The sequence below is a fragment of the Leptonotus elevatus genome, chromosome 13 (genome assembly GCF_054856555.1).
Source record: "Leptonotus elevatus isolate MCC_2025b chromosome 13, RoL_Lele_1.0, whole genome shotgun sequence".
NCBI lineage: Eukaryota > Metazoa > Chordata > Actinopteri > Syngnathiformes > Syngnathidae > Leptonotus > Leptonotus elevatus.
The window spans coordinates 2,597,909-2,615,961 of record NC_141251.1 but is presented as its reverse complement, the minus strand read 5'-3'; the positions used below and the strand labels follow the sequence as shown (position 1 = coordinate 2,615,961).

The window sequence follows — 18,053 nt, the reverse complement described above, 5'->3', positions numbered from 1 at the left end:
CGGAATAGCACTGTAAACGTAAATATCACGCTCAATCTGACTATTTATTTGTGTACAAGTGGGGTTGCTATCACGTCGCCCGTCTTCTTTGCCCCCAGCAAAAATGCCTTAATGTAAATATATATTGATGCACTGTAAATACATTTTTTAGCTTTGTTTTTTTGTAAACAAAAGGGCAAAAAAGAGGAAGTCGCCCCGCATTCAAAATTGTTTTGATGTCAATTTTTGTCATGCAATATTTTTTTTTGCCTTTTTCTCTCTTGTTCGTTTAACGTTCCAAAGACAAAAGTTGTTTTTTTCTTCAACTGAGTGAAACCTAATAAAAATAAAAAAAATCAACTGACACTTTTACATATGCCTCGCAATGTTTTGTCATCTTTTTTTCTCCCTAAAAGCACATTCTTGTGTGGCATGAATAACTGCTGACATCTCCCAGCAGCAGTAAATGCTCAATTATCGGCAAGTGTCTCATTCATCATCCACGTTTCCTTGAGAAAGAAAACTTGAGTTGGGATGTCTTGCATTTAGAAGGCCTTGGTAAATAAATCGCATTTTCGGTTTTATGCCCATGCGTTCCACGCAATTGCATTTTGTGAGCTCAAGACACACAAAGTGGAAAAATAATGCCGTTTTTTTAAATGGACATCCAAAACCTATGAAGGAAAAGTCCGTTTTGGATGAGTTTGGCTGCATTTAGTCCACAGAATCAGCATTGACCTTTGAGCAATAAACATTCATGTTTGGAAAATAATAATGTGAGAAAACAATAAAACGTTACTTATAAATCTTACTCGTTTTTGACTACTGAGTAAATAACATCATACACCAAAGTACATTTGAAGTCTATGTACATGAATTTTACATAATGAGGAGAAACATACCTGAGATTAAGACTACAGCTATTTATAAGGTACACAAAATGGATGTTTCATTTATTTCAACTCTGGTTCAAAAACTAATTATCTTTACTACATATGCAAGAATTTCTACAAATAAAGTCCTCATATGAAATACACGCAGTTGAATAAATAAAGCAGGAACTCACTAAGGAAATCCATTAGCCTTGGTGCATTTACAAAATGACAACACATGCGAGGAGCTGTTGTATGCCACCGCTCACACCCAGACGCTCACACAAAGACCAAATGATGATAAACATCCGTGTTTTTTTTTATTTTATTACACGCTATTCACTCCATGAACTCCATAAACTCAATCATCTTTTCTCACGATGGCCAACTTGACAAATATAATACTGTACATCATCGACAGAGGTGGCAAATCCAGGTCCAGAAAGTAAAAACCCCTGTCAAAGTGCTAGCTAGTGAGCTCCCTAGCTAGCTTCCTGGGTGCTAGCTAGCACTAGCACTAGCACTTGGGGCTAAGCGCCAAACTGCGGCAGGCTTTTTAACTTTCTGGACTTGGATTTGCCACCTCTGATCATCTGCAGTAAATGGGGTCAGATTCTAACTGCCGAATTTAAAAGTCTGTGGCAGTGGATGAGTTAAAAAAAAAAAACACACACAAAACAGTGTTTGAGAATGTTGTGTGGATGGAGTTGATTGGTGACATTTTAAAAACGAGCGAGATTTCTGCTCGAACCTTCAACTGAGGAGTCCAGAGTGGAGAAGGAGGATCAATGGTGTCGCTCGGGACCGTCCGCTAACCTGCAGCAGCACCCTGGCCGCTCTGCAAACAATAAACCTTTTATATCACAGCATGAGACAATGGACAAGAAAATAAAAGTCCAGCAGCACTCTGGGAACTGCGCGGGGGGAATCCCGCTTCATCGCAACGTACGCGCGCGCACGCACGCACACGCACACACTTGCGCACAGAGCGCATATGTTCTTGGTTTAAATCGTCGATGTGACTCAGGGCTCGCTGCTGTAATGTACCTCAGATGTTCCAAAAAAAGAAAATGAGAGAAAGAGATGAAGCGAGGAACAATCTAAACAAAAGGATCTCGAGGGGGAGCCAATCAACCTCTTCCGTCTTTTTCCTCCTCCGCTCTTCTGATTTCATTTTTCTCCACCTCCTCATTCGCTCTGTCTTTGTCTTTCATGAACCCCCTTCCTTCTCCTCCTCCTCCTGGGGTGATGCACTCGGGTCAGAGTGGACGCTTTTCCCACATCCTCTCACCTTCACGTCACCTACCTGTGTGGAGGAGCTTCGCAGGTGGATGGCAAAAGTACACTCATGCTGTCCTTAAATAGAAGTAGAAATAAAGTGTAAAAAAATAAGAATATAATAGTAAAAGGAGAAGTATTTATTTAACTTATGGTTAAAAAGTTAAAAAGTACAGAAACATGACCTTTGTCACACAAAAGTGAGTTAGCTTAATGCTAACACACAATGCAAAATGCCATAGAGATGCTAAACGAAACTAGCACTAAAGTGGAATTGTAACCTATTATACATACATACATACATACATATATATATATATATATATATATATATATATATATATATATATATATATATATAAAATATATATTTTCTCATGATATTACGATTTTAATCTAAAAAATATGCACCAATCTCATTTAAATGTAAGAAAAATTACTTAAAAATACAACTTATCATGTAAAACAAAATAAAAAATTCTTTAAAATACGCAACTTTGACATTTTTGGGGGGACATTAGGGATTTTTAAAAATATTTTTGACTAGAAAATGAAAAAAATTAAACTAGAAAATTGTCATTAAATTCATACAATTTTAAGGTGAAAATGCTATGAGTAAAATACAGACACTGAAAAAAAAATCGGAAGTACAAGAATGAAGTATTTGTCTTTTCCACCACTGTTTTTAACAAAGTTGTGTTGTTTCTTCGTGGTACATACACAAACACGCGCATGCATGCGCACACACGCACAAAGTAGTGATGAGTGAGTGGGAGCTACCGGTTCATGTTTGTGCATGGAGCAAATTAACGTCACACATCTGGAAGACGGCTCCCGCCTGCTCCGCCCGCCGCTGTGCTGCGTTGGTGTGATTCCCAGTTTGCTTGTGTGTGCGCGCGTGCGTGTGCATCGGTAGGTGTAATATTTCCAATACTCCTCTCTTGGAACAGACCACCCACCCAGAAGACCAATAGAACGACCACGGGGAGCCCGGATAGACACACACACACACACACACACGTCCAAGTCATCCCTGCCCGATATTCTCAGAATAGAACATGTTGTTATCAGAGTTTTGGAACGGTCTGGCATCCTAAAAGTAAAAGAGTTCAATGTGAGATGTTTTCTGAGGTTACTTTAGTACACCTTCAAAATGATACAAGTAACATTGCAAGGTCTTTTTTTTTTTGCCTTTTAAGTATGGTGGTACCCTGAGATACAAGTTCAATTCATTCTGTGACCACACTTGTTGCCATGAATCTGTTGTAACCTTACTCCAAAAAAGCAATACATGTTTTTTTTTGTGTGTGTGTGTGTTTTCTAAGGAAAAATCGCACATGATATGTAATTTGCAATCCAAGTTTATTTTGCTGTGCGCACCCTGGCCACCAGGAGGCAGTATAACACGGTGCAGTCACACAGATACAAACGAAGAAGAATAGACGTCGTCGTCTTCCAACTACTACTACTAGTGTGAGTGACTCAGTAAAATTCTGTAATATTAGTAATTTTTTTTAAATACAGGATAAACATATATGCCAGTGATTGTTGTTATATTATCTGTCTAAATGTGTCGCGGCCTACAGGGTTCTAAAACTGTCTGCAACTATCGATGCTAACCGTTAGCACGTCAGTGGCATTTTCCATTCTATGTTAGCATTAAGCCAGCGGGCCATTCTTAAATCGACATTGGGTTGTTTTGAATACACAACGTGTAGTTCTTTTTGTTTTATGTTGAGATTTAAACTAAACTTCCAATTGGAGTGGCATTAAACCACTCGAAATCACTTTTTGGAAGAATTGTTTTTAGGTGTCAAATTTACAGTAAAGTTCAACTCGGAATTTTGCCTAAGAATTGTAATAGAAAGAGAGTCAGTCTTCTTTATGTCTCCCATTTTTTCACACAAGAGAATCAGAATAGTTGCTAAGAAATGCTTTAAAACATATGTTTTAATACGTTTAATTAAATGTGTGTGTATGCATTTTTTTAATGGATGTTAGCATTAAGAGTTTGCGCTATTCTGGATGTGCACTTTTTGGGGGACTTTTACTTTTTGGCTAAAAGTGGAAATGATCCTCTAGCTTTTTAGCCATGACCTAATTAAATACTAAGTACACGATGTGAAATTCCGTCAACAAAACTGTCTTGTTAATTTGAATGAATGTTGTTCCTTTTAACAAAAGCACACAAGAAACAAGCTTGCATTTTGTCACGTACTAAATCACGTCATGCCCTTTTTAATCAACCTGACAAACGAGACTTAAAAGTGTCCCAACGATAATTACTTCCAAACAACTTGTTCTCACAGAAAGTAATTAACTTCTGAACAATACAATACATTGCGATGATAGTTGCATAAGTACAGAATGTAACAAAAATAATCTAACAATAAGAAGTAAAAGTGGCCCACTAAAACGGACCAATCAGAAAGAAGCGTCGGTAAAAATAGCCAGACATGGAAAAGCCAGAACGAAAATTACGATCAAAAGTATTCAATCTTTTGTTGTCACAAAACAAAAACAGCAACAGTAAAAACAATGGGTTTTCTTTTCAATTGGTTTCAATGTTATAAAACTAATACTGTAATCCCAAACATCCAAATGGCTTGTTCTCAATTTGAAATATCATGCTTATCATATCATATCATTTCATATTATACTACAGTAAACCCCACTCCATCGCCGGTTCTGGGTTCGTGGTTCTGCTATTTCCCGGATTTCTTTATTTATTGTTTTGGTACAGTTCCTAGCTCTATTTTGTTCTGCCTCTGTGTATTGTGGGTGTAATTCCAGAGATGGTCAACAGATGGTGGTACACTATTTTGTGTGATTGTGTACATTTTTGAAAGAAGAATGAAAACAGGAAGTATTTCATCTCAGTCATGTTTTGCCAGTGGTCTGAATACATGACTGGATAGTTCATACACGCCCGTGCAAGCCATTGAAGTCACAGGGCGGCCATCTTGCTCCTCCCATCTCACGAGCACGACTACTCTATACGGCATACATACAGATTAGACATATACAGCTCGTAGGCAGTTAGTAAAGGGCCGGGTGGCGCGGTGGTCACTATTTTTTAACAAGTAAATAAAGAAATAAAATAACAAGTGGACGGTATGTGCTGCTTTGAAGACCCCCTTTTTCTTTTAGCCCTCAGTTCTTTAGACCCTAATAATAGATTTGGCAGAAGCATCTTTTGTTGAATTACAGTTTAATTTTTTAATAAAAAAATAGAAAAGTTTTCTCCTCTAAATATTATTAAGCATATAATTTCTACGTGTATTTAAGGCAAGTTGTAAAATGTCTGAAGTCCTCTTGTTTATGTTTAACATATTTAATTTCGACTAAGTACTGTCTCAAATGTTCTCCAATTTCGACACTGTCAATGTATAGGATCGTATGCCAAGAAACGTTTCTTGGGAGGAGCAATATGGCGCCCTCGCGGCTTCAAAAGTCTTGGCCTATCGGCCTATCCTGTCATGTATTCAGATCAGTGTGTTTTGCTGAGATTTTTAAATGTCAATTCCCTTGAATTCTTCTCGCAAAAAGTTCATTTTCATTTTATAATGTACATCTTTGTCCATGATTATTGATGGATATTCTGAGAAGATGATAAGTTTCTTAGTTCGGGAAAAAACTGGATTTGTTTAATATAAACACAGAGGGATTTGTACACTGTTACACTGTTAGTGCAAGGGACTCACAGTAAAAAGTTTTTTTGAGTGTGAGTTTTATGGTCACTACCAAGCATGAATTTAAATGTTTGATGTCTGTCGGGTCTATAGTTTGTACAGATAATTGATTCTAATGTTTAAAACAAATCTGACTCACCTGTGAGTTTCGATAGAGCTTAATTTAAATGTTTGGAAATTAGACATTCAGACAGTGTACTGTGTCGCTTTTGGAGAGCAATAATTCCCATTTGTCATTCAAACGGCTTAGCAATTATGTCTGAGCCCTATTAACTCTGCCTAGCAACCAATGACCACTTGAAAATTTGAGGTGGTCGTCTAACCTGCGTTGCCTTCTGCATAGTCTTTAAAGTAAATCATTGGCGAACTGTTATAATAAATCACCGCTTCCATTTCCATTTCCCACTTTTTTACTAGAGCAAATCGAGTTAAGTTGGACTGAAGTGAACCGCTCAGTTTGAAAAGTCGCCTGTTGACAGTACTGGGTGGGTTCCCACCTCACAGTTCAAAAGGACAAACTCATTAAGGCGCACTAAGAATGGCACATGCTGCAATGACTTCCATGGCCACGCAAAAGCAAAGACACTTCACCCGGGCCACCTTTTTTTTTACTCAACTTCAATTTATTATTGGGACGTGTGGGAAAAAAAGCGACGTCGCTATCGTATTATTCATTCATATAATAGAAAGAGTTGCACTGTACAAACACTCCATTGCTATCTGTTGACTTCCACACGTTTGCGTGGACCACCGCCCTCGACAAACGGTCGTGAATAAATGTGTTTTTATGGTTCTCAAGATCGGAAAAAGATAACGCTAATGCCCTCGTAATTCATTCGGCTCGCGTGTATCAGGTCACATTTTTGGACTCATTGTAATGAAACACAAGCCTTCATGTTGTATACGAAGTTCTTTTTTTTGATGAAAATCTCAATTCAATTCCAAATTGTTTGATTTATTTGCTTAATTGTTCCAGAAAATATTGACTGATCATCACAGTGTTTGACTTTTAGGGATATTCTCCCAAAATCTTGCTCTTATTTATTTGACTTTTGAGGCAACATTCATTCATTCATTCATTATCCGAACTGCTTATCCTCATTTTCCAGAAAATATTGTCTGAGGAATAATTTCTCCAAAAATATTACCGTAGTTGAACGCCCATTGTTGGGAGTTTTAAGCCGAATTCTTCAATTTGTTAGTTTAAAAAAAAATGTATTTCCTCTCAGAAAACCTTTGCTGTCTTTGTTGACCTCTTAATTGTTCACCTCAACTCTAGATTGTTTGACTTTTGAGGCATGTTCCCAGAAAAAAATGGGTTAAACTCCAAATTGTTGGACTTGAGGGCATTCTACATTGGAGCTCGCTCGCACTGTAGCTGTTTGTCATTGTAATAGCCGCGTTTAAGGAATCAATTAGTTTAATGCGACGTCTCTCACAGGAGCAAGTTTCGGCCTTTCAATAACAAAGGAACAATCATGTCATTGTTGTGTTTCTTTCGTTCTTACTTCTTGCTTTCTTTGGATGACAAACCAGATTCCGGATTTTACGGTCCCTGCGAGACGCGGCGGTGTCGAAACCGTCCGACGTCCATTATTTGATTCGGCGCAGTTAAAGGCATCATCGTGTTCCAGACGGACTTTTTTCTTTTATCTTATTATTGCTATCAGGAATTATTTGCAATCGTTCACCACTGAGACACGGCTGGGAAAAGAGGGGGGGGGGGGCATTTTGGGGGGAATTGGAAGGCCTGGAAATGACGAGCGCTTTGCTGCATTTCCTCAGCAGGAATGTCAAGGGCGCTTATCAAAGAGTTCAACCTGCGTCTTTTTTTTTTTTTTACGATCAACCTGAAGCGCATCTGGTCGCCTGCCAGATACGAAGACGCCCGGGCCGTGTCAGTTCTCTCCACTCCCTGCGAGCGCGGGTCAGAACATGCAATTGGTGCGGATTAGACACTTAATTTGCGTGTAGGCGTGCGCGAAGGCGTGTGTGTGTGTACGCTGGCCTCTGAAAAGTAAAATATTTGTGCTGTTTAAAGCTTCCCCAAGCGGTCGCACGGAGGGCACGCAGCCAAGCCAAACGGCTGCAAACAACAAAGCCTGTGGCCTCCGACTTTATTTATTGCTAGCATGCAAGCTGAAGGAGGAGGAGGGAGGAAATCAAGTGAAATCAAGCCTGAAACGTTGACATGAAGACTCCAAATTGCCCATTGATGAAAATGCGATTGACTGGCAACGAGTCCAGGGTGCACCCCACCTCCAGTCCAAAGTCAGCTGGGATAGGATCCGGCTCACATGACTATTTTTTTCTTCCCTGAAAAATATTGTGAAGCACATTCCTTCAGAAAATCATTTTCAAAGTCCTAATTGTTTGATTTTTGGGGCATATTTTATAGAAAATCTTTGATCAGGCATTTTTATCCAGAACATCCCTTTGTTGAATGCCAAATTCTTGCAAAAAATCTCGGTTGAACTCTAAATTGTTTGACTTTTTTCCTGAAAAATATTTTGAGGGCAATTTTTCCAGAAAAAAACTCCCGATTGTTTGACTTATGGGGCATATTTGATAGAAAATCTTACATCAGACATTTACTTTTCAGAAAATCTCTTTGTCGAATGTCAAATTGTTGCAGAAAATCTTGGCTGAACTCTAAATTGTTTGACTTTTTTCCTGAAAAATATTTTGAGGGCAATTTTTCCAGAAAAAAACTCCCGATTGTTTGACTTATGGGGCATATTTGATAGAAAATCTTACATCAGACATTTACTTTTCAGAAAATCTCTTTGTCGAATGTCAAATTGTTGCAGAAAATCTTGGCTGAACTCTAAATTGTTTGACTTTTTTTCCTGTAAAATGTTTTGACTAAACGTAAGCACTACTCCAGACTTTGGATAGGAAAGCAGAACAAATGTCTTCCCACCTGCTCTCGTGTGACGGAATGAACGCGAAAATGATGACGGCGCGGCCGGCATGAACGCACACGCACACGGCCAGACATGCGCGCTCTTGTCCCGCTCGCGTGTAATCGTCTTCCTGCTCGTCCTCATCTGTCTTCTTGGCACATATCATGCGCATCACATGCAACGCAAGCGGACGTGTACGTGGAAGTTAGTCAAACGCTCAAGCTTCACGTACTCACTTAGTTCAGAGCACATATTCTTACGAGTAAGACTACAGTAGTTAGTGAAAACTAGTACTATTAGTGAATCACTGGATGTTACATAGTATAATTTTAAAATGTCACAATTTTAGAATGTTTTTGTATTTATTTGGACATTTATTTGTATATTTTTATTTTTTTAATCCTTAATTTTAATTTTTTTAATTTAAGGATATATATTTTTGTAGTTTTTATTTCCATTTATATATATATATTATATTTATTTATTTTTTTTGAATTATGTTTTTATATCTTTTTATTTTCACTTTCATTTATTTATTTAGTCATTTATTTATTTAAAATTTTGGCAGTTTTAGTCCTCCATACTTTGTACTAGTACACTTTTTTTTTTTACTAGCGCACTAGTGGAATGACTGTGCATTACAAGTAACTGTTATTCTACTACTGCCTTCCGCTACTGTATGACAGTTCTGCACACTAGTAGGAAAACTAGATGTTACTACTCGAGCTAAGTAGTGCACTAGTAGACTAGTTGTACTACTAGTGAAACGATAGCTGTTAACAATTCAATGTCTGAAAAATAGAATTTCAAAATGCCAGTAAAGGTATTACATTCTACTAGTTACCATTACTAGTTGCATGCAGTTGTCAACTAATGCACAATTTTTACCTCACTACTAATATGTAATTGTCTTACTTGTATCACAAATATGTCCTACTAGTATGCAAAAATATCATACAGTAGTGGAAAGAAGTGCTAGAGGAAAAAATGGCTTGTAAGACATCATTCAATTAGTGTCTTGATTATTATTTTTTTACTAGTTAAATTTTTATGTACTACTATGCTATTTGTCCTCACTAGAAGATGATCGACATTTGACTAGTAAAACAAAACTGTGCGGTAGTTGACAAATGCGTGCAGGACTATTCGTGATTTAATAAAACTTCTCGTTAACATCTAGTACTTCAACGTGACTATACGCTACTAATACCAGTAGCGTATAGTCACTTGTAATCATTCTATTAGTGCCCTGCTTAGTTTACTAGCTTAAGGTCTATTTACTAGTATGCTCTTTGTTCTCACTAATAGTGCAACTGCATGTTACGAGTGAAGAAAAACTTCAATAGTCGACAACTGTGTGCTACTAGTGACGACGCTGGTTAGTGCTTCACTAGCTGTATACCAGTAGGCATAGATGTCAACTAGCGCACAGTTTTGCCTCACTATGTCATGTTTTGTGTTTTTGTCAACATTGTTTTAATTCAATTTTGTTTCGTTTTGTTGCATTTGTTAGGTTTTTCTTCCCACCTGTTCTCGTCAGACCTGTTCCTTGTGTCAGCCAATCAGCTTCCTCCAGCAGCTCGTACCTTCTCCAGGTTTGTTGTTGTCATCATGTTGTTGCAACGTTGTTTCTTTGTTCTTTGACTTTGTCAATTTGTTGTTTGGATTCTTCACGGTAACTTGTTTTTTTGTTTTTGAACATCACCACGAACACACACACACACACACACACACACACGTGTGTGTGTGTGTTAGTGCTTTCTGCAAATATTCAGCCCCCTCAAAAGCCGCCCCTTCCTTCCGATGACATAAAACATTATTCTATTATATGACGATGTCATGCCTGAATCCCCCCGATGCCTGATCCCTTCACACCTACACACTTGCTCCACATATGGCGCACTCACACACACACACACATGCAAGGGAAAGGAAGGCGGGGGGGTTGTGATGACCCCGACCCCCCCCCCCCCCCCCACACACACACACACACACACTTCTTCTTTGGCAGCTGCATGCAATTGCAAGTATGGTGCTCATTCCACCCCCGAGTCCCTGTAACATCGTCATGCTAATAGGCTAATGGCTACGCTTCTGACCCGGCTCCCCTTGTGGGGATGCGACCTGAGTGGGAGGCAAGACGTTCCCATCTGCATGCGAAACGCACGCGCATGTACACCACATCCTCCCCACACGGTGCTATTCTTATTTAAACGCAGACATCCGCCAAATTTGTGTTTTTGGTTGTCGTTTTTTAATCAACCCAAGTGAATTGTGTTGGGTCAAATTTCTGGATTATTTTTCTTGAGCATAACCAAGAGTCAAATTAATAATTTATGGGTTCTAATGGCTGACGTGTTAACCCAATTCCTGTATTGTTTGTGCTGGGTCCAATTTTCTAAGAGTAATCAAATTGTTGGGTCAAATTAACTCAATGTTGAGTTATTGGGTTACAGTTAACGCATGCATACATTTGGGGGGGGGGGTAATTACACACTCACATACACACGCAACAGCACCTGTCTTAAAACGTGCAGTCCAAAGAGTTTCAAGGCCTCCTCGGGTAATATTAAGGTTTAACAAGCCTTATCGCAGAAGTAAAAAAAAAAAAAAAAAAAATCTTATCATAAGTCATATTTCATGTCAAAAGTGGCGTCGGACATTTTCAAAACAATGGCGCGGCGGCCACGTGCGTCCGTGTCGCAAGAGGGAGGGCAAACACGGAGACGTCGATTGGGGTTAATCATTGAACGTCATCAACAATCGGCTGCTTTCTTAGACAACATGAGGACAAAAAGGACAAACAATATCTGACTTCATTTTTGACATTCAACCATCTTGTGAACATGTTGAAAGAAAAAAAGAAAAATACCCCCCCAAAAAAGATTTGCTCCTTTGTTTGTATTTTCAATGTTTTCTTTTTTTTTCTCCACAGCAATGCTTTGCAATTATTTGTAAATAAATCTTTATATGATAAATATTATAATATTTATAAATAATATAAATTGTAAATAAATAAATAAATAAACATTAAGAAAATAGTCGTGAATGTGCATTACATTTTCGGGGGAGAAATAAAAACCAAAATTTTGAGTATTAAAGAATGAAACAGTTTGTGCATTATGATTAATTTATTGTATGTGTTGAATGTCTCGCAAATGAAGAAGAGGTTCACAACTACTGGAAATAACTCAACTAAAGAGTATGCGCCTGTGAGCATTGCTATATTGTCTGTCTACATGTGTTGATTGGTGCATATTTGTTAGCGTTAAGCTAACCGGACTATCAAAAGGAATAGTACTTGGAGAGCTAAGTTTATATAAACATGTATTTTTAAGGTAATCACTTTAAAATATTTAAATGGAAGTAATTAACACATTTCCTATGAAATGACTAACTTGTCATTTTTAAACACTGGCTGCAGTCATACATTTCCCATCTTCTGTGTATTATTTTTCTATACAATAGCTTTAATGCTTTCTCCCCCACCCCCCCCCCCCCCCCCCCTGTTGCTAAATTCTGTTTTTAAAGTGAGCATGCTAACCTTGTGCTAACCTGCCGCACTCGTACATCGCATTGGGTGGAGGGCCCCAGACATGGTGGAGACGACGGTTGTAAAGTTGTGAAAGTCTCATGAAAACACCGGCGCACTTTTCATTCATCTGGATGACTCATCTTTTATGATATCGTTCTAAAAAGAACAAAAAGGAAAGAAAGAAAAAAGGAACGCCCAAGTTTTTTTTTTGTTTTTTTTTGCCGCCAGTCATTATAGGTGATTTGGCAGGATTAATCTTAAGGAAGAAACCTGTCATGACTAATGTTTTCCCCACCGCTTTTTAATGTACACTGACAGTAGATTATTGCACCATACACACACACACACACACCATCATTTACGACATTAGTTGTAGTACAGCAGCATAAACAAAAAAAAGTTGACGCCACTGTAAGGTTAGGTACAGTTTGACCATTTATCATCCAACCAGTCACACCTACGGACAATTTATTCTTCAATAGGCTTAACATTCTTGTTTTTTGTGGGTGTGCAAACTCCACACAGGAAGGGCTTAGGCCACTGGGCCACCGTGCTCCCGTCACGTGATCATGTTTGCGAGCGTTCATGTTGCACATGCGAAGCTCAACTTCATTCATTTGAGCTCAAGTTTTCATCTTGAAACGAAGCGACAAGATCAAGTTGAATGATTTATATGCATGGTAGCACGTTGGTCCGACGCTTTATTAACTGCACAAGCAATAATGAAGTAATATTGTAGCGTTAACGCCACAAGTTGACCAGTGTAGGATAAAAACAAATCAAAGTCAAATAAAATGTCTCAGCATTTGATGGCACGTGCTGAAAGAAGCCGGCTTTAACATTTACTGACATGCAAGTGTCAGTCGAAGTCAAGTGATGTGGGAGAGTCTCTTTATATTGAAATTAAAATCGTCTCACGAAGCAATTCATACTTATTTGTCTTTATTTTCTGTTTATTGACCCTTGAGTCACATTGTACTGAGCAGCTATTGTGTTGAATTCAGCTCATTGCGAGACGATGTGATAAATGATGTGGACTGTGCTGTGGTGCTATCTGCTGGTCATTTTGTGTATTACATTTGTAAAAATGTACAGCTTTTTAAATCAAGTAGAATAAGGTGGAAAACTTCATGTAATTTGGTAGTCCACTTAAAAAATTTGAATTTGTATATTGTACAGATTCACTAAAAGCATGATTTTATTATAATTGGCTTACAGCTAACTTAACCTATTGTCTACGTAAAGCTACTTCGACATAGATAACTTGTGCACAAACCACGAAGGATAGGAGGGGGAAAAATATTCATGTGTTCACTGTATATGTTAGCCTTATGCTAGCAGACTTTTGTGTCTCAATTGTATGATTTGGTTCATTATTTTTCCATGTATTTTTTAAATTCAGTATACTTAAAAATATATATATTTAGTTGTTGCTGTGTTTTAAGGTAGCAGTTGTTTGAAGGTTTAGAATAACATCAATGCTCATTTTTGTTAGCATGAAGCTAGCAGACTTCATTAGGTGAAATTACGTGGTTTAGTTGTATATTTTGATCAGTAAACGACTTGAATTAAGCATGCGATATTTAAAAAATAATAATAATAAAATGACAGTGACAAAGGGCCTCATAACATCACCACACACATTTCTGAAATTTATTTGGTCCAGTTATTGTACACATTTCAACCCAGTGTCAACAATACATGCACACACACACACTCGCACACACATCTGTCGGGCTCATCAGTTGCATGAGAGGAAAACATCTCCTTTTTTTTTTTTTTTTTAACCATCTTTTACCATGTTACTTTTTTCCCACTTCCTCTTCGTGGCTGCTAAGATTTCATAACATTGAAGTCTACTTGATACCGATAGCACCCGGTTATGAGATAAATAAGTCCACCAAGTGTATTTGTGTTAGTCTGCTATTAATAATGTAGGAGTGCGGTTAGTTTGCCGTGGCGCCCTGAGCTCACTCTTATTTCATCATCAGAGCTGATTATTACACATCTCTACTGACTGGATAGACATATAGATGAAGCACTGCACAGATAAACGCACACACATTTTACATCACGTGGACATCATCCCATTCCGCATGACGAGGGGGACTTATTTGTTCATCACTTTGTGGCTTTTTAAGGATATTCATCTGCATGTGTCAAGCACATTTCGTCCAACACATTCATTTAGTTTGCATGGGGAGCAAATCAAAAAGGAGAGGCACTCATGGATAGATGCGTGGGATTATTACAGAAAGGAAATTAGTAGACATTTTTTAGCTACTTGACCTTAAATGGAGAACTTCCGGCATAGGTGGCAAATCCAGGGCCAGAAAGTAAAAAACCATGCCACAGTTTGGCTTTAGCCCCTGATGCTAGCTAGCTAGCTAGCTCCCGAGCAGGTAAACGAGCACTTTGGGAGCTAGCTAGAGCGCTAGCTAGCTAGCCACCTGAAAGTAAAAACCCTGCCAGAGTTTGGCTTTAACCCCTGATGCTATCTAGCTAGCTAGCTCCCTAGCAGGTAAACGAGCACCAATGGAGTTAGCTAGCTAGCTAGCATCTGGGGCTAAAGCCAAACTCTGGCAGGGTTTTTACTTTCTGGACTTGGATTTGCCACCTCTGCCTTTCAGAACTAAATGAAATGTAAACTTTATGTAAATGTACATTTTTATTCCATGAAATTGTCTTATTATTTTATTCCCCAAAGTCTATTCCTTTTCATTTTGTAGCATTTCTCTTGGCTGCATTACTTCCAGTAGGCATTGAGGTTTTTCCATCACCATTGGTTGGTCAGAGCAAAACCTGTTCCAGCTAAGTTTGACTATTGAGACGTCTCTAGTGAATAGGATGTATTTGAATGATTTAGTTTTTTGTCACGTTACTAATTAAATAGAGATTTTGAACTGCTCCCACTAAATAAAAAAATTAAAAAATGTTGCTCTCTGCCTCACCAAAATGTTGTCAAATGTTTCTAATAAGCCACAGTGAATTATAAACATACACGTTACACAGCAAAGACAGGTTTTGAAATGGGCCAAGTACTGTATCTGGTTGCTAGGTTTGTCGTTAGTGCTAAAGCTAACACGTGTGTAATGCTGACGCAATTTGGGGGTAACCGTGGCGATTACAGGCCAGTGAAGCCTCAACAACGCTTTAGTCAACAGACCCGTTGTTACAGACTGTTTGTTTAATGTGGCCTGTATTTGGCATTACAGTGAAGGTAACTAACTGAAAGTGAGTACGGGACATTTACTTGTAGTAGTTCTCACACACACACACACACATATACACAAGTGACGACAACGTTGCTTTGGATTAGTGGTAAAAATGACAATCTTGAGTCTGTGTGATATACGCTCTCTGCGATTTGTAAACAAAATAGAAACACACTAAAAGTACGGTGACGACTTGGTTACGGCTAATTAATTGGCTTAATTTCATACATCTATATGTACAAAATCTTTCATTGTCATCGATAAATAATATTCACTCCATTGGTTCACCTTTTGATTAAGTCACAGTTGGCTTTGGAAGCGTGAGTGCAAAGGATTGGCTAAAACATTTCCTGGAACCATTTTGTACAAGACAATTTAGTATTTAAAGGGGGACATCATTTGTAAAAATGTAATTTGTTCAAATGTCTAACTAACGTGTGAAATGAGACAACCAATAAATGCTTCTAAGCCCATTTGTGAAAATGTGTCTGTAAGCAACCCGTTCTGCACTTTTCCCAGCTCATCACATGATCGTCTATTTCATGCAGAAAACAACAAACCCCAAGTGCGCGACACCCTAGCTATCATGTACATAAAAGCCAAAAGTAAGCAGAGCTGCAATACGTTTTGTCAGATGTGCAGATCTGAATTATTGACCCTGGAGGTGTTTTGACTAAAGTTATTAAGATATCGGAGAACTGTTTGTTGCCTAGCAACATCATCTTCACTGCAGGGATTAGGAATAGTTTTGCTAGTAAAATTATTAAATGCTATTTGGGGGGGGGGGTGTTAGGGGACATTTTTGTCTGCAAAATTATTCAGATTTTCACATTATAGCACAAAAACAAAATCAAGAATGTAACGTCCGTAAAAATTGTGTGTGAATGCTGAAATGTAAAAGCCTAATTGAAATTCTGAGAATTTAATATGAAGTGTTGAAATATAGAGTTTGAGACTCGAAATCGGCAAGAAATGCAAAAAGGGGGGAGGGAACTGTAAAATATTTCTTAACCTGTGAATTTTATGTTGAAAATGTGTGAATTTGCGGAATGTTACAAATAGATCCCAAAATCTTCTGAATGAATATTGTGAAGGTGGAATAGTTTGTATTTGCCAAGAAATGTGAGGTCAATTTACCAATTAACCGATCTTAAGAACTCCTAAGTGAGCAGAATATTTTGAAGTTGGAATGGTTTGAATAGGTCAAGAAATGAGGAATTATATGGTGATCATTTGTGAATTTGAGCGTGAAAAGGGATACATTTTCGGAAAGAGTAAAATACTTACCAAGATGGCAAAAAAAAATTCTTTAATGTCTCATTCACTTGAATGTTTTTTTTGGGGGGTTGGAAAATGTGGAATTGTGGGAAAAGTAAGAATTTTTGAAAAGTGGGCAAAAAGGCTCTCAAAATGTCCTGATTTTTTGACTCTTTTGAAGTTTGGTTTTAATCAGTTGAGAAACGTGGAAGGAGGTGGTCAAAAAGTGCTGGGAATAAAAATGAAAAGTAAAAACAAAGAATTTTGGTGCAGAATAACATCGTATGTTTCTTCGGCATTTTATACTCCCAAAACGTTAACGTTTGTCTCTTAAGCTTGTATTGAGGGCCTTAACGCTCACGTGATCTCATGTTTTGACAAATCTTCATGGTTATCAATTTATCACGCCTCCCCTTCCCCGCGACCCCTCCTACCGCATGACCGACGTTCCATATTATGTACAGCACAACCGATTCTTCATGGCTTCAGCATGGTGACACACAGTCTGTACAGGCGGGAGGAAGTGTGTGAATGCGATCGCGGGTGTCGGTCGGGCATGGGGGGGGAGTGTGTGAAGGCGACCGTCGGGTCTCCTCACGGCGTGGGCGAGTCGTCGTCCACGTCCAGCAGCTCCTTCACCAGTCTCTCTCCGAACTGCGCCCGGCTGTAGCGCTTGGCGGCGTAGGCGTCGGACATCTTGTAGAGGACGTAGGCGTTGTTGATGGCGATGCTGATGCTCAGCCAGAACACCTGCTGCCACGTCTTGTTGGGCTTGTGGAAGATAAAGTACCTGACAGCAAACGTGCAGTGTTACTGCGCGCTCGCTGGATACTTCATCGGGACATGTAATGCTTTAAAATGTAAAACAGCCAGGAGCGAAGGGGGTTGCTTCAGTGAAAATGGCTGCCAGTGAATGAGTTAATTTTAACAAAATTTCTCATTTTTAAAAATAAAAAGTGTAGGGAGTTCCCAGTGTCAGCGCAATCTTTTATGAAGTAAAGTGGAAATTTAACTAAATACAAACTAAAGTTCTCACTGAGCGACAAATGCATACGAATGTAGCTAATTTGGGGTTTTCGTCAGGGTTCGTAAAAGGTTTCAAAAGATCTTCGCAGACAAAGAATTGTCTGAACATGTTCAAAATGTCTTTGCAACGAGTAAAAAACGGTCTGTGAACAAATTCTGATGGAAAAACCTAAATTTGCTACGTTCGCAAGCATTCACCAAAAGGCCGTTGCCGATATTTGTCAAAATGCCAAATATCGGCACCGATAATCAGTCTGTCCCTACTATAAATGCCAAAGATCCATTTCTGAGAT

General features: G+C 38.5%; 1 protein-coding gene and 1 long non-coding RNA gene across 5 annotated transcripts in view; one reads left to right on the top strand and one right to left on the bottom strand.

The window, feature by feature from the left end:
• Positions 1-3,558: 3,558 nt before the first annotated feature.
• Positions 3,559-18,053, top strand: part of LOC147163466 (uncharacterized) — a 24,455-nt gene continuing 9,960 nt past the window's right edge. For all 4 annotated transcript variants that reach the window (XR_015096852.1, XR_015096851.1, XR_015096849.1 and 1 more), the window contains exons 1-2: positions 3,559-3,602; positions 10,241-10,322. This is a non-coding gene — a long non-coding RNA (uncharacterized LOC147163466). The remainder of the gene's footprint in view (positions 3,603-10,240; positions 10,323-18,053) is intronic.
• The window catches only part of pgbd5 (piggyBac transposable element derived 5), a 17,334-nt gene continuing 13,182 nt past the window's right edge, over positions 13,902-18,053 (bottom strand). Inside the window, exon 7 of the mRNA XM_086092683.1 lies at positions 13,902-17,524. Within this exon, the coding sequence (XP_085948809.1) occupies positions 17,329-17,524 (196 nt within the window). The 3' untranslated portion in view covers positions 13,902-17,328. The remainder of the gene's footprint in view (positions 17,525-18,053) is intronic.